This window comes from Oncorhynchus gorbuscha, unplaced genomic scaffold, assembly GCF_021184085.1.
Source record: "Oncorhynchus gorbuscha isolate QuinsamMale2020 ecotype Even-year unplaced genomic scaffold, OgorEven_v1.0 Un_scaffold_2335, whole genome shotgun sequence".
Lineage (NCBI taxonomy): Eukaryota > Metazoa > Chordata > Actinopteri > Salmoniformes > Salmonidae > Oncorhynchus > Oncorhynchus gorbuscha.
Genome location: NW_025746879.1, coordinates 32,414 through 49,424, shown reverse-complemented (window position 1 = coordinate 49,424; position 17,011 = coordinate 32,414). Strand labels below are relative to the sequence as shown.

The following is a 17,011-nucleotide window of genomic DNA, read 5'->3' as shown; positions in this document are numbered from 1 at the left end:
CAAACAACAAAACATAAATCAAATGAACAAGGTTGAAGGAAACCGTTTTCACCTCAGAGACCTGGGCCTTGAATATGACCCCTGTTGATAAATCTACCTGTCATTAAGCAGAGACAGTGGGAGACCATGTTATCATGATGTCACAAACCACTAGATCAACTGCAGGTGCTCTCTCTCCTACTCGCCTCCACCAACCCTCTCCCCAGTCCCCCACCACAGTTAAAAATAGAAACCAGAGACTTGAGGAGAAACAGAAGTCAGATGTCCTATGGAGCGAGCTGAAGTGTTTACGTTAGTTAGAGGCTGGCTGGCTGGCTGGCTGGCTGGCTGGCTGGCTGGCTGGCTGGCTGGCTGGCTGGTTCCTGGAAAGAGGTCCAAGCTCTCCCCCAGACCTGCTGGGTTCAGAGACCATTTGTAATCATTTTGTATACCTTGAGCGTTTGCTTTAGTCTGCCTGGAGTGCCAGATGGGTGGGCATTGCACTTACAAGCTCAATCAAGCACAACTAAAGTATTTGAAAGACTTCAAATAGTATTTGAACCCAGGTGTGTTCTCCCCATTCAAGGCCCATCCACATCCAGTCAGGTCATCTCTCCAACATGGGACACTAACTACTGAGCCATTAAAGAAGCCAAGGCCAGATTTAGAAAGTGGACTCACTGTGTGGCAAATCTTTCAATGCCTTTCCTGGTCAATGATGGTCTGTCTACCTGTTCGTTTTCCACTGACAAACTGCTTTTTATTTGAGAGAAAAAAAACTGCTCGCAAAAGGCAAATATCTCAAGCTAAAATAAGCATGAAAAAACTGTTTTACACTTGAGCATCGTTTCACACACAGTCTCTCTCTCTCTCTCTCTCTCTGTCTCTCTGTCTGTCTGTGTCTCCAGAGAGGGGAGAGTTTCCTCCCTCAGACATATTTACTGCATCAGATTTACTGCCTCTCTCTCTCTCTCTCTCTCTCTCTCTCTCTCTCTCTCTCTCTCTCTCTCTCTCTGTCTCTCTGTCTCTCTCTCTCTCTGTCTCTGTCTCTCTCTCTCTCTCTCTCTGGAAGAGTGAGATATGCAGTAAATCTGTCTGAGGAGGGTGGAAACTCTTTCCTCTCTAGAGAGTTAGAGAGAGAGAGAGACAGAGAGAGAGAGATGCAGTAAATCTGTCTGAGGAGGGAGGAAACTCTCTCCTCTCCTGGCTGGGTAGTGTGGACGTCTGTCACCTAACAGCTGTTTAGCAGCTAAATAAAGCTGTGAAAGGTGCAGGAAACTCTCTCCTCTCCTGGCTGGGTAGTGTGGACGTCTCTCACCTAACAGCTGTTTACATTTCCACCAGTGACGAGAGCTCTGCTCCTCTCTACCAGTCAGCTACAACAAGCCTGCAGCACACGTCCGGAACATCTCAGATAGCAGCATGTGTGTTTGTGTGGTAACAGGCATCTTCCAGTATGTAGCTCTAAAGTACCTGAAGGTTGGCCTGTTGTTGTGAGCAACGTGCTGAAACGATGGAAGTACTTAATACACCATCAAAACATTGTCGTGACGCCAGTAAATATCACTCAATACAAACTAATGCTTGGTTGTGGTAGTGTGTGATATACATCTGATGTGTATTGGGACAGACTGGATAAAACATCACTACTTTGATGGTTATATTGTCATGTTTGTTGCTGTCGTTCTACTGTTAGTGTGATACTGCAACACTGACACCAGAGGTAAGACGTATGTGCTGTAAAAGTGATATTTCATTTTTGTTATAAACACAAAAAAAAAACTCTTTGCTTTGTTAATATGGGGTATTGTGTGTAGATTGATGAGGATTTTATTTATTTGTTCATTTTAGAATAAGACTTTAACGTAGCAAACTGTGGAAAGAGTCAAGGATGCACTGTATGTGAGCCATTGGCTCATCATTAAGTAGGTTAGCTGTGGTCTAACCCCTCAGTGACTGATTTCCTCTTCATAGTGGTTCATCTCATAGATCAAAGAGCATAGACATAGAACTACTAGAACTGTGGAACAATTCACATTCTAATGACTGTATAAATACCAGGCCTGTCTAAATGACTGTATAAATACCAGGCCTGTCTAAATGACTGTATAAATACCAGGCCTGTCTAAATGACTGTATAAATACCAGGCCTGTCTAAATGACTGTATAAATACCAGGCCTGTCTAAATGACTGTATAAATACCAGGCCTGTCTAAATGACTGTATAAAGACCAGGCCTGTCTAAATGACTGTATAAATACCAGGCCTGTCTAAATGACTGTATAAATACCAGGCCTGTCTAAATGACTGTATAAAGACCAGGCCTGTCTAAATGACTGTATAAATACCAGGCCTGTCTAAATGACTGTATAAATACCAGGCCTGTCTAAATGACTGTATAAATACCAGGCCTGTCTAAATGACTGTATAAATACCAGGCCTGTCTAAATGACTGTATAAAGACCAGGCCTGTCTAAATGACTGTATAAATACCAGGCCTGTCTAAATGACTGTATAAATACCAGGCCTGTCTAAATGACTGTATAAAGACCAGGCCTGTCTAAATGACTGTATAAATACCAGGCCTGTCTAAATGACTGTATAAATACCAGGCCTGTCTAAATGACTGTATAAAGACCAGGCCTGTCTAAATGACTGTATAAATACCAGGCCTGTCTAAATGACTGTATAAATACCAGGCCTGTCTAAATGACTGTATAAAGACCAGGCCTGTCTAAATGACTGTATAAATACCAGGCCTGTCTAAATGACTGTATAAATACCAGGCCTGTCTAAATGACTGTATAAATACCAGGCCTGTCTAAATGACTGTATAAATACCAGGCCTGTCTAAATGACTGTATAAATACCAGGCCTGTCTAAATGACTGTATAAATACCAGGCCTGTCTAAATGACTGTATAAATACCAGGCCTGTCTAAATGACTGTATAAATACCAGGCCTGTCTAAATGACTGTATAAAGACCAGGCCTGTCTAAATGACTGTATAAATACCAGGCCTGTCTAAATGACTGTATAAATACCAGGCCTGTCTAAATGACTGTATAAATACCAGGCCTGTCTAAATGACTGTATAAATACCAGGCCTGTCTAAAGGCCTGTCTAAATGACTATATAAATACCAGGCCTGTCTAAGTCTAAGGCCATGGACTCAGATCCTCCCGATGCTCCGGTGCGAGGGGGGACGTGGACTGGCTGTAAAGGATGGGCTCAGGGCGATCGAGTTCCTGGTCGGGTGGAGGTGTCTGCCTCGGATAGGTTATAGATGAGGAGGTAAGGGAGGATGGCAAAGTCAGATCCATAACTTTGGGATAAAATAGAACCGTAAAATTGTACCGTGCGGCGGCAGGTATCCTAGTGGTTAGAGTTTAGGGACGGCAGGTAGCCTAGTGGTTAGAGTGTAGGGACGGCAGGTAGCCTAGTGGTTAGAGTTTAGGGACGGCAGGTAGCCTAGTGGTTAGAGTGTAGGGACGGCAGGTATCCTAGTGGTTAGAGTTTAGGGACGGCAGGTAGCCTAGTGGTTAGAGTGTAGGGACGGCAGGTAGCCTAGTGGTTAGAGTGTAGGGACGGGTGGTAGCCTAGTGGTTAGAGTGTAGGGACGGCAGGTATCCTAGTGGTTAGAGTGTAGGGACGGCAGGTATCCTAGTGGTTAGAGTGTAGGGACGGCAGGTAGCCTAATGGATAGAGTGTAGGGACGGCAGGTAGCCTAGTGGTTAGAGTGTAGGGACGGCAGGTAGCCTAGTGGTTAGAGTGTAGGGACGGCAGGTATCCTAGTGGTTAGAGTGTAGGGACGGCAGGTAGCCTAGTGGTTAGAGTGTAGGGACGGCAGGTATCCTAGTGGTTAGAGTGTAGGGACGGCAGGTAGCCTAGTGGTTAGAGTGTAGGGGCGGCAGGTATCCTAGTGGTTAGAGTGTAGGGACGGCAGGTATCCTAGTGGTTAGAGTGTAGGGACGGTAGGTATCCTAGTGGTTAGAGTGTAGGGACGGTAGGTATCCTAGTGGTTAGAGTGTAGGGACGGCAGGTAGCCTAGTGGTTAGAGTGTAGGGACGGCAGGTAGCCTAGTGGTTAGAGTGTAGGGACGGCAGGTAGCCTAGTGGTTAGAGTGTAGGGACGGCTGGTAGCCTAGTGGTTAGAGTGTAGGGACGGCTGGTAGCCTAGTGGTTAGAGTGTAGAGACGGCAGGTAGCCTAGTGGTTAGAGTGTAGGGACGGCAGGTAGCCTAGTGATTAGAGTGTAGGGACGGCAGGTAGCCTAGTGGTTAGAGTGGAGGGACGGCAGGTAGCCTAGTGGTTAGAGTGTAGGGACGGCAGGTAGCCTAGTGGTTAGAGTGTAGGGGCGGCAGGTAGCCTAGTGGATAGAGTGTGTTGGTTAATTAAGGTAGACTATGTGTATCAGATAGAAACTGTTTCTCTGTGTTGGTTAATTAAGGTAGACTATGTGTGTCAGATAGAAACTGTTTCTCTGTGTTGGTTAATTAAGGTAGACTATGTGTGTCAGATAGAAACTGTTTCTCTGTGTTGGTTAATTAAGGTAGACTATGTGTATCAGATAGAAACTGTTTCTCTGTGTTGGTTAATTAAGGTAGAAACTGTTTCTCTGTGTTGGTTAATTAAGGTAGACTATGTGTATCAGATAGAAACTGTTTCTCTGTGTTGGTTAATTAAGGTAGAAACTGTTTCTCTGTGTTGGTTAATTAAGGTAGACTATGTGTATCACATATAAACTGTTTCTCTGTGTTGGTTAATTAAGGTAGAAACTGTTTCTCTGTGTTGGTTAATTAAGGTAGACTATGTGTATCAGATAGAAACTGTTTCTCTGTGTTGGTTAATTAAGGTAGACTATGTGTGTCAGATAGAAACTGTTTCTCTGTGTTGGTTAATTAAGGTAGACTATGTGTATCAGATAGAAACTGTTTCTCTGTGTTGGTTAATTAAGGTAGAAACTGTTTCTCTGTGTTGGTTAATTAAGGTAGTCTATGTGTGTCAGACAGAACCCGCTGCTCTGTGTTGGTTAATCAAGGTAACATCTCTTAAACTCTGAACACTCTGATAGTTGAGAACCGCAGCAGGTAATCCATTGTGACTGTCACAGAGACGACCATCCCTGTTACACTGTCCCAGGAAAAACAAGTGGTGGGACTTACTCATTGGTTGTGGATGAGATGAGTCTCTCCCCCGTCACAATGTAACGTGTTGCTTTTATTACAGCACCTTCAGCACCTTCAATAATGTGCAAATATTGTACAATCTAGGTGAGCAAAGCTCTTAGAGACTTACCCAGAAAGACTCACAGCTGTAATCTCTGCCGAATTGATTCTAACATGTATTGAGGCTGGGTTTCTGTACAGCACTTTGTGACATCAGCTGATGTAAGAAGGGCTTTTTAAATAAACTTGATTGATTGATTATAAATACATTTGATTATTGACTCAGGGGTGGGAAAACCTATGTAAATGAGATATTTCTGTATTTAGTTTCCAATACATTTGATAAAGACATGTTCTCACTTAGTCATTATGGGTTACTGTGTGTAGATGGGTGGGCAGAAAAAATCAATGGAATCCATTTTGAATTCAGGCTGTAACACAACAAAATGTGGAACAAGTGAAGGGGTGTGACTACTTTCTGAAGGCACTGCATCTGGCAAAACACTCGCAATATAAATCCATTCAATTCTAACTGTAGAAGTGTTACCCCACCGAGGCCTGCACCCCCTGCCGTTACGCCCCTGTAGATAATAATATACGGGGGGAAACAGAATAATAGTAATGCAGAATGATGCTGGAGCCTTTACCTGTTTCCAGGGTCTGGAGACGTCATGCATAATGATGCTGGAGCCTTTACCTGTTTCCAGGGTCTGGAGAAGTCATGCAGAATGATGCTGGAGCCTTTACCTGTTTCCAGGGTCTGGAGAAGTCATGCAGAATGATGCTGGAGCCTTTACCTGTTTCCAGGGTCTGGAGAAGTCATGCAGAATGATGCTGGAGCCTTTACCTGTTTCAGGGTCTGGAGAAGTGATGCAGAATGATACTGGAGCCTTTACCTGTTTCCAGGGTCTGGGGACGTCATGCAGAATGATGCTGGAGCCTTTACCTGTTTCCAGGGTCTGGAGAAGTCATGCAGAATGATGCTGGAGCCTTTACCTGTTTCCAGGGTCTGGAGACGTCATGCAGAATGATGCTGGAGCCTTTACCTGTTTCCAGGGTCTGGAGAAGTCATGCAGAATGATGCTGGAGCCTTTACCTGTTTCCAGGGTCTGGAGAAGTCATGCAGAATGATGCTGGAGCCTTTACCTGTTTCCAGGGTCTGGAGAAGTCATGCAGAATGATGCTGGAGCCTTTACCTGTTTCCAGGGTCTGAAGAAGTCATGCAGAATGATGCTGGAGCCTTTACCTGTTTCCAGGGTCTGGAGAAGTCATGCAGAATGATGCTGGAGCCTTTACCTGTTTCCAGGGTCTGGAGAAGTCATGCAGAATGATGCTGGAGCCTTTACCTGTTTCCAGGGTCTGGAGAAATCATGCAGAATGATGCTGGAGCCTTTACCTGTTTCCAGGGTCTGGAGAAGTCATGCTCCTGGTGACGTGACACATCTTTAAGGGGATGTACCTCCTGTCCCCCTGTAGGGACATGGTGGGGGTGACGGGGACATCACAGTGGGGGCTACCCAGCCTCGGGGACTCAGGTGGGGGCGTCTCCCAGCCTATCTCTGACACAGGAGAACCCTTCTTCACATAGGGACTGGCTTCTCTCATGTACTTCACTGGGAATATGAGAGAGGAGAATTATGGGTAAGCTTTTTCACAACCTGTCTTGAGGCTGGCTTCCCTCATGTACTTCACTGGGAATATGAGAGAGGAGAATTATGGGTAAGCTTTTTTACAACCTGTCTTGAGGCTGGCTTCCCACATGTACTTCACTGGGAATATGAGAGAGGAGAATTATGGGTAAGCTTTTTCACAACCTGTCTTGAGGCTGGCTTCCCACATGTACTTCACTGGGAATATGAGAGAGGAGAATTATGGGTAAGCTTTTTCACAACCTGTCTTGAGGCTGGCTTCCCACATGTACTTCACTGGGAATATGAGAGAGGAGAATTATGGGTAAGCTTTTTCACAACCTGTCTTGTTCTATTAGTGGTCCAGTTCTATTAGTGGTCCAGTTCTATAATACAGTTCTATTAGAGGTCCAGTTCTATTAGTGGTCCAGTTCTATTAGAGGTCCAGTTCTATTAGTGGTCCAGTTCTATTAGTGGTCCAGTTCTATTAGTGGTCCAGTTCTATTATACAGTTCTATTAGTGGTCCAGTTCTACTAGTGGTTCAGGTTTATTAGTGGTCCAGTTCTATTAGTGGTCCAGTTCTATTAGTGGTCCAGTTCTATTAGTGGTCCAGTACTATTATACAGTTCTATTAGTGGTCCAGTTCTATTAGTGGTCCAGTTCTACTAGTGGTCCAGTTCTATTATACAGTTCTATTAGTGGTCCAGTTCTATTAGTGGTCCAGTTCTATTAGTGGTCCAGTTCTATTAGTGGTCCAGTTCTATTATACAGTTCTATTAGTGGTCCAGTTCTATTAGTGGTCCAGTTCTATTAGTGGTCCAGTTCTATTATACAGTTCTATTAGTGGTCCAGTTCTATTAGTGGTCCAGTTCTATTAGAGGTCCAGTTCTATTAGAGGTCCAGTTCTATTAGTGGTCCAGTTCTATTAGTGGTCCAGTTCTATTAGTGGTCCAGTTCTATTATACAGTTCTATTAGTGGTCCAGTTCTATTAGTGGTCCAGTTCTATTAGTGGTCCAGTTCTATTAGTGGTCCAGTTCTACTAGTGTTCCAGTTCTATTATACAGTTCTATTAGTGGTCCAGTTCTACTAGTGGTTCAGGTTTATTAGTGGTCCAGTTCTATTAGTGGTCCAGTTCTATTAGTGGTCCAGTTCTATTAGTGGTCCAGGTCTGTTAGAAGTGTTAATCCATTCTACAACGTGTTCTGAACTCACATCTATGAGTCACAACACACAATCATACCTTGTACCCAGTTTAACACTTTCTGTGAACTCAAAGATATTGCACCTCCATGGGAAAACGTTGGTTGGCATTGTTTGAGAGGATTAGATGGATCGCTCCAAACTATGGATGTGGACCTGGCCAACAGCTGAGAGATGAGAGTCATTGGAAGTATTCCACACCACACAAGAGGCCTAATCCGACCAAAGACCACAACTCTGGGACATGGGATTCATTAGTCATTTGGTGGCTACACAGTTTCATAGACACAATCTGTGAATCACGTTAAATCCACGGCATTGATCACGAGTCACAGTAGACATGAATAACATAGCTATTATTACCCTGCTATAAACAAAACGTATCAGACTGTATGGAGTTAGTTTAAATTACAGGGCTGTGTGAACAACACCGATGTCAACCATTTACTCCCTGCAGAAGGCAGGGACCTGCTTCCACCAACAGTGATCTGTCTGACTGCATTACATCAATCTCTAAAGAGAAGTGGCAATATATTACAGAAATATATTAGGTTTTAACAGTTTATATTCCTAAATTATGGAGCTCTAAACGTATCAGCTGATGAACAGTTCTGGCATTCACTGTTCGTATTTCATCAATTCAAGGGGAAGGTTTCAGAGGATAACATGACAAAGATGTACTGAAAAGGTGTACAAACACGACACAGGAGGTTGGTGAAACTTTAATTAGGGAGGACGGGGCTCGTGGTAATGACTGGAGTGGAATGAGTGGAATGGTATCAAATACATCAAACACATGGTTTGCTGCCATTCCATTTACTCCATTCCAGACATTATTATGAGCCGTCCTCCCCTCAAACCTCCCCTAAAACACGAGTACAGGCCCTGTTCTTTAAGGAACGAAGTAAAGAAACCTCCCCTGAAACACGAGTACAGGCCCTGTTCTTTAAGGAACGAAGTAAAGAAACCTCCCCTGAAACACAAGTACAGGCCCTGTTCTTTAAGGAATGAAGTAAAGAAACCTCCCCTGAAACACGATTACAGGCCCTGTTCTTTAAGGAACGAAGTAAAGAAACCTCCCCTGAAACACAAGTACAGGCCCTGTTCTTTAAGGAACGAAGTAAAGAAACCTCCCCTGAAACACAAGTACAGGCCCTGTTCTTTAAGGAACGAAGTAAAGAAACCTCCCCTGAAACACAAGTACAGGCCCTGTTCTTTAAGGAACGAAGTAAAGAAACCTCCCCTGAAACACGATTACAGGCCCTGTTCTTTAAGGAACAGTAAAGAAACCTCCCCTGAAACACGATTACAGGCCCTGTTCTTTAAGGAACGAAGTAAAGAAACCTCCCCTGAAACACAAGTACAGGCCCTGTTCTTTAAGGAACGAAGTAAAGAAACCTCCCCTGAAACACAAGTACAGGCCCTGTTCTTTAAGGAACGAAGTAAAGAAACCTCCCCTGAAACACAAGTACAGGCCCTGTTCTTTAAGGAACGAAGTAAAGAAACCTCCCCTGAAACACGATTACAGGCCCTGTTCTTTAAGGAACGAAGTAAAGAAACCTCCCCTGAAACACGATTACAGGCCCTGTTCTTTAAGGAACGAAGTAAAGAAACCTCCCCTGAAACACAAGTACAGGCCCTGTTCTTTAAGGAACGAAGGAGAATAAGTAAAGAAAGGTATCAACATCTAACAGAAGTGTAAGACTATCATTATGCATAGAAGCTGACAGATCTGGCAAACAGATAGGCCTACCTCTGCAAGGGCAGGGTATGAAGTAGTCTTACGGGAATTCCTTGCTGAAGCCCTTTCATCTAATCCTCACGCTTATGTTGTAGTTGTGGTGTCATTAGTTCAGGCGCCAGCAGGATGCTTTCAGAGTGAGATCATACATAGAACTCGGAGTATTCCTCTCTCGTTTGCCTCTCTCTCTGTCACTAATCGCTCCTATCTACTGGTTCTGCTCTCTCTCTGTCACTAATCGCTCCTATCTACTGGTTCTGCTCTCTCCTATCTACTGGTTCTGCTCTCTCCTTCCTACTGGTTCTGCTCTCTCCTTCCTACTGGTTCTGCTCTCTCCTATCTACTGGTTCTGCTCTCTCCTTCCTACTGGTTCTGCTCTCTCCTATCTACTGGTTCTGCTCTCTCCTTCCTACTGGTTCTGCTCTCTCCTATCTACTGGTTCTGCTCTCTCCTATCTACTGGTTCTGCTCTCTCCTATCTACTGGTTCTGCTCTCTCCTTCCTACTGGTTCTGCTCTCTCCTATCTACTGGTTCTGCTCTCTCCTTCCTACTGGTTCTGCTCTCTCCTATCTACTGGTTCTGCTCTCTCCTTCCTACTGGTCCTGCTCTCTCCTTCCTACTGGTTCTGCTCTCTCCTATCTACTGGTTCTGCTCTCTCCTGTCTACTGGTTCTGCTCTCTCCTATCTACTGGTTCTGCTCTCTCCTTCCTACTGGTTCTGCTCTCTCCTATCTACTGGTTCTGCTCTCTCCTATCTACTGGTTCTGCTCTCTCCTATCTACTGGTTCTGCTCTCTCCTGTCTACTGGTTCTGCTCTCTCCTTCCTACTGGTTCTGCTCTCTCCTATCTACTGGTTCTGCTCTCTCCTTCCTACTGGTTCTGCTCTCTCCTTCCTACTGGTTCTGCTCTCTCCTTCCTACTGGTTCTGCTCTCTCCTTCCTACTGGTTCTGCTCTCTCCTTCCTACTGGTTCTGCTCTCTCCTATCTACTGGTTCTGCTCTCTCCTATCTACTGGTTCTGCTCTCTCCTATCTACTGGTTCTGCTCTCTCCTATCTACTGGTTCTGCTCTCTCCTATCTACTGGTTCTGCTCTCTCCTGTCTACTGGTTCTGTTCTCTCCTATCTACTGGTTCTGCTCTCTCCTATCTACTGGTTCTGCTCTCTCCTATCTACTGGTTCTGCTCTCTCCTTCCTACTGGTTCTGCTCTCTCCTATCTACTGGTTCTGCTCTCTCCTTCCTACTGGTTCTGCTCTCTCCTATCTACTGGTTCTGCTCTCTCCTATCTACTGGTTCTGCACTCTCCTATCTACTGGTTCTGCTCTCTCCTGTCTACTGGTTCTGTTCTCTCCTATCTACTGGTTCTGCTCTCTCCTTCCTACTGGTTCTGCTCTCTCCTTCCTACTGGTTCTGCTCTCTCCTTCCTACTGGTTCTGCTCTCCCCTTCCTACTGGTTCTGCTCTCTCCTTCCTACTGGTTCTGCTCTCTCCTTCCTACTGGTTCTGCTCTCTCCTTCCTACTGGTTCTGCTCTCTCCTTCCTACTGGTTCTGCTCTCTCCTTCCTACTGGTTCTGCTCTCTCCTATCTCCTGGTTCTGCTCTCTCCTATCTCCTGGTTCTGCTCTCTCCTGTCTACTGGTTCTGCTCTCTCCTTCCTACTGGTTCTGCACTCTCCTATCTACTGGTTCTGCTCTCTCGTATCTACTGGTTCTGCTCTCTCGTATCTACTGGTTCTGCTCTCTCCTATCTACTGGTTCTGCTCTCTCCTTCCTACTGGTTCTGCTCTCTCCTATCTACTGGTTCTGCTCTCTCCTTCCTACGGGTTCTGCTCTCTCCTATCTACTGGTTCTGCTCTCTCCTGTCTACTGGTTCTGTTCTCTCCTATCTACTGGTTCTGCTCTCTCCTTCCTACTGGTTCTGCTCTCTCCTATCTACTGGTTCTGCTCTCTCCTATCTACTGGTTCTGCACTCTCCTGTCTACTGGTTCTGCTCTCTCCTATCTACTGGTTCTGCTCTCTCCTATCTACTGGTTCTGCTCTCTCGTATCTACTGGTTCCGCTCTCTCCTATCTACTGGTTCTGCTCTCTCCTATCTACTGGTTCTGCTCTCTCCTATCTACTGGTTCTGCTCTCTCCTTCCTACTGGTTCTGCTCTCTCCTTCCTACTGGTTCTGCTCTCTCCTATCTACTGGTTCTGCTCTCTCCTATCTATTGGTTCTGCTCTCTCCTATCTACTGGTTCTGCTCTCTCCCATCTACTAGTTCTGCTCTTTCCCATCTACTGGTTCTGCTCTCTCCTATCTACTGGTTCTGCTCTCTCCCATCTACTAGTTCTGCTCTTTCCCATCTACTGGTTCTGCTCTCTCCCATCTACTAGTTCTGCTCTCTCCCATCTACTGGTTCTGCTCTCTCCCATCTACTGGTTTAGCTCTTGTCTCTACTGTCACTAACATTACAGTGGAGGCTGCTTCTCCACTACTACTTAAAGCTGAAGATAACAGTGTGTGTACCTGTGTGTTCTCAACTCTGTTCCAAAATAAAATGTTCCATTTTTAGTAGAGGGGAAAATAAAAGTAGGCGGGATTCATTATGTTTATTGCTATGCCTTGGAGTCTGTACTTCCTGCCTCGGAGTCTGTACTTCCTGCCTCGGAGTCTGTACTTCCTGCCTAGGAGTCTGTACTTCCTGCCTAGGAGTCTGTACTTCCTGCCTAGGAGTCTGTACTTCCTGCCTAGGAGTCTGTACTTCCTGCCTAGGAGTCTGTACTTCCTGCCAAGGAGTCTGTACTTCCTGTGGGGATTGTTCGTCACGCACTGGCCATAGAGAGGCTTTTTATTCTCTATTTTGGTTAGGCCAGGGTGTGACTAGGGTGGGCATTCTATGTTATTTTTTCTATGTTTTTGTATGTCGTTGTTTTTGGCCGGGTATTGGTTCTCAATCAGGGACAGCTGTCTGTCGTTGTCTCTGATTGAGAACCATACTTAGGTAGCCTGTTCCCACCTGTGTTTGTGGGTAGTTGTTTTCTGTTTTGTGTATTGCACCTTGCAGAACTGTTCGTTTGTTGTGTTTGTTCAAGTGTTGGTATTTATTAAACATATTATAAATAGTTACCATGGTCCTCTTCTCCTTCTCCCCACGACATTCGTTACATCGTTTTTGCTACAAAAGACATGAGCTCAAACTGAATCTGAAAAATTAACTTACAAGATTTCCTTTTTGATATTGAATGTATTTGCAAAAATATAGCAGGAGAGAATAATGACTGCATTGAAATAGAAATAACATCTAAAAATGTATCATGGTTTGGTCGTGTTCTTACACATCGACCACATTGTCCTGTTAATGCACGTGGTTTGGTCGTGTTCCTACCCATCGACCACATTGTCCTGTTAATGCACGTGGTTTGGTCGTGTTCCTACCCATCGACCACATTGTCCTGTTAATGCACGTGGTTTGGTCGTGTTCCTACCCATCGACCACATTGTCCTGTTAATGCACGTGGTTTGGTCGTGTTCCTACCCATCGACCACATTGTCCTGTTAATGCACGTGGTTTGGTCGTGTTCCTACCCATCGACCACATTGTCCTGTTAATGCACGTGGTTTGGTCGTGTTCCTACCCATCGACCACATTGTCCTGTTAATGCACGTGGTTTGGTCGTGTTCCTACTCATCGACCACATTGTCCTGTTAATGCACGTGGTTTGGTCGTGTTCCTACCCATCGACCACATTGTCCTGTTAATGCACGTGGTTTGGTCGTGTTCCTACTCATCGACCACATTGTCCTGTTAATGCACGTGGTTTGGTCGTGTTCTTACCCATCGACCACATTGTCCTGTTAATGCACGTGGTTTGGTCGTGTTCCTACCCATCGACCACATTGTCCTGTTAATGCACGTGGTTTGGTCGTGTTCCTACTCATCGACCACATTGTCCTGTTAATGCACGTGGTTTGGTCGTGTTCTTACCCATCGACCACATTGTCCTGTTAATGCACGTGGTTTGGTCGTGTTCCTACCCATCGACCACATTGTCCTGTTAATGCACGTGGTTTGGTCGTGTTCCTACCCATCGACCACATTGTCCTGTTAATGCACGTGGTTTGGTCGTGTTCCTACCCATCGACCACATTGTCCTGTTAATGCACGTGGTTTGGTCGTGTTCCTACTCATCGACCACATTGTCCTGTTAATGCACGTGGTTTGGTCGTGTTCCTACCCATCGACCACATTGTCCTGTTAATGCACGTGGTTTGGTCGTGTTCCTACTCATCGACCACATTGTCCTGTTAATGCACGTGGTTTGGTCGTGTTCTTACTCATCGACCACATTGTCCTGTTAATGCACGTGGTTTGGTCGTGTTCCTACCCATCGACCACATTGTCCTGTTAATGCACGTGGTTTGGTCGTGTTCCTACCCATCGACCACATTGTCCTGTTAATGCACGTGGTTTGGTCGTGTTCCTACCCATCGACCACATTGTCCTGTTAATGCACGTGGTTTGGTTGTGTTCCTACTCATGGACCACATTGTCCTGTTAATGCACGTGGTTTGGTCGTGTTCTTACTCATCGACCACATTGTCCTGTTAATGCACGTGGTTTGGTCGTGTTCCTACTCATGGACCACATTGTCCTGTTAATGCACGTGGTTTGGTCGTGTTCCTACTCATGGACCACATTGTCCTGTTAATGCACGTGGTTTGGGCAGTACGTCTCTACTCCATCCTGCTTGTTCGTAGAAAAACGGTCCGAATGAGCTTTCTGAATGAATCGACGTCACCATAGAAACCCAGCTGGTAGAAACACCAAGTCATTGAGAGAATCTCAACCTAATGGTTGGGTGCAAGTCATTTCTTCTTCAGTTATTATCCATACAATGGAAGCCATTATAGAAGCCAGCATGTCTCTGAATTCTGAAATAACATTAAAATCTATCTGCCCTATTGTCAGGTGTAATAATAACCAAGTCTTTGTGTTGTCAGCCCGTTAACTAGACACAGCCATTAGAGCTAGTTACATGTATTAACGTGGGAACAGAATGGAGAGCTTTGTTAGCTGCTCTTATGGAGCCGAGAAAAGAAAATGGCTAATTTGACGTGAGTAACTTCTGGATGAAAACAACCAGGAACAAAAGGGGACTTTTTTTATGAGACTTTAATTGCAGAATAGAATGGAACTCTTTTTTTACCTCCTCTGAATGGGCAGGTAGATACTGCTGCAGAACAAAACACCTGGTACAGAATACACAGAGGTCTACAAGGTATCTTTTCCCCTCTGCCGCCTGAAAAGGTCTGATGTTATCAAAGCAAGAACAGGTGCTTGAACGCCCGGTTCAATGGACTACAGTTTATATCAACTTTAGCAGAAATATTTGTAACGACCGTTTGGTGGAAGAAGGTGAGGACCAAGATGCAGCGTGGTAAAGTGTTCATGTTTTTAATACCGTAATGAACACTGAACAAAACAAATAAAACGACAAAAACGAACAGTCCTGTGTTGTGCTCAAAAAACACTGAACAGAAAAGAATCACCCACAACTCAAGGGTGAAAACAGGCTGCCTAAGTACGGTTCTCAATCAGGGACAACCAGGCTGCCTAAGTACGGTTCTCAATCAGGGACAACCAGGCTGCCTAAGTACGGTTCTCAATCAGGGACAACCAGGCTGCCTAAGTACGGTTCTCAATCAGGGACAACCAGGCTGCCTAAGTACGGTTCTCAATCAGGGACAACCAGGCTGCCTAAGTACGGTTCTCAATCAGGGACAACCAGGCTGCCTATGTACGGTTCTCAATCAGGGACAACCAGGCTGCCTAAGTACGGTTCTCAATCAGGGACAACCAGGCTGCCTAAGTACGGTTCTCAATCAGGGACAACCAGGCTGCCTAAGTACGGTTCTCAATCAGGGACAACCAGGCTGCCTATGTACGGTTCTCAATCAGGGACAACCAGGCTGCCTAAGTACGGTTCTCAATCAGGGACAACCAGGCTGCCTAAGTACGGTTCTCAATCAGGGACAACCAGGCTGCCTAAGTACGGTTCTCAATCAGGGACAACCAGGCTGCCTAAGTACGGTTCTTAATCAGGGACAACCAGGCTGCCTAAGTACGGTTCTCAATCAGGGACAACCAGGCTGCCTAAGTACGGTTCTCAATCAGGGACAACCAGGCTGCCTAAGTACGGTTCTCAATCAGGGACAACCAGGCTGCCTAAGTACGGTTCTCAATCAGGGACAACCAGGCTGCCTAAGTACGGTTCTCAATCAGGGACAACCAGGCTGCCTAAGTACGGTTCTCAATCAGGGACAACCAGGCTGCCTAAGTACGGTTCTCAATCAGGGACAACCAGGCTGCCTAAGTACGGTTCTCAATCAGGGACAACCAGGCTGCCTAAGTACGGTTCTCAATCAGGGACAACCAGGCTGCCTAAGTACGGTTCTCAATCAGGGACAACCAGGCTACCTAAGTACGGTTCTCAATCAGGGACAACGATTGACAGCTGCCTCTGATTGAGAACCATACCAGGCCAAACACAGAAAATACCAACTCAATAGAAAAACAAACATAGACAACCCACCCAACTCAAGCCCTGATCATACTAAAACAAAGACATAACAAAAGAACTAAGGTCAGAACGTGACAATATTAGATAATGTCACAGTGAGATTGACTGTGTTCATAGCATGACTTCTATGTTAAGAACAACAAGGTGGGGAGTCTGTACTGGAGCTTTATGGGGGAAACAAGTTAAAGGACAATATTCAAATAATGAACGAACAGTAAATTCACAGAGGGAATAACAGGAGTGTTGAGAACTGATTTATAAACTGTACTAGGGTCAGGAGTTATAAACTGTATTAAGGCCAGGAGTTATAAATTGTACTAGGGCCAGGAGTTATAAACTGTACTAGGGCCAGGAGTTATAAACTGTACTAGGGCCAGGAGTTATAAACTGTACCAGGGCCAGGAGTTATAAACTGTACTAGGGCCAGGAGTTATAAACTGTACTAGGGCCAGGAGTTATAAACTGTACTAGGGCCAGGAGTTATAAACTGTACTAGGGCCAGGAGTTATAAACTGTACTAGGGCCAGGAGTTATAAACTGTACCAGGGCCAGGAGTTATAAACTGTACTAGGGCCAGGAGTTATAAACTGTACTAGGGCCAGGAGTTATAAACTGTACTAGGGCCAGGAGTTATAAACTGTACTAGGGCCAGGAGTTATAAACTGTACCAGGGCCAGGAGTTATAAACTGTACTAGGGCCAGGAGTTATAAACTGTACCAGGGCCAGGAGTTATAA

General features: G+C 45.2%; 1 protein-coding gene across 4 annotated transcripts in view; it reads right to left on the bottom strand.

Moving 5' to 3' along the window:
* LOC124025668 (beta-1-syntrophin-like) overlaps positions 1-17,011 on the bottom strand; it is a 71,029-nt gene that overhangs the window by 33,043 nt on the left and 20,975 nt on the right. For 3 of the 4 annotated variants that reach the window (XM_046339005.1, XM_046339004.1, XM_046339007.1), the window contains exon 2: positions 6,605-6,758. In XM_046339005.1, the coding sequence (XP_046194961.1) occupies positions 6,605-6,758 (154 nt within the window). Of the gene's footprint in view, positions 1-6,541; positions 6,759-17,011 lie in introns of all 4 variants that reach the window. The other variant, XM_046339006.1, reaches the window with a different exon arrangement.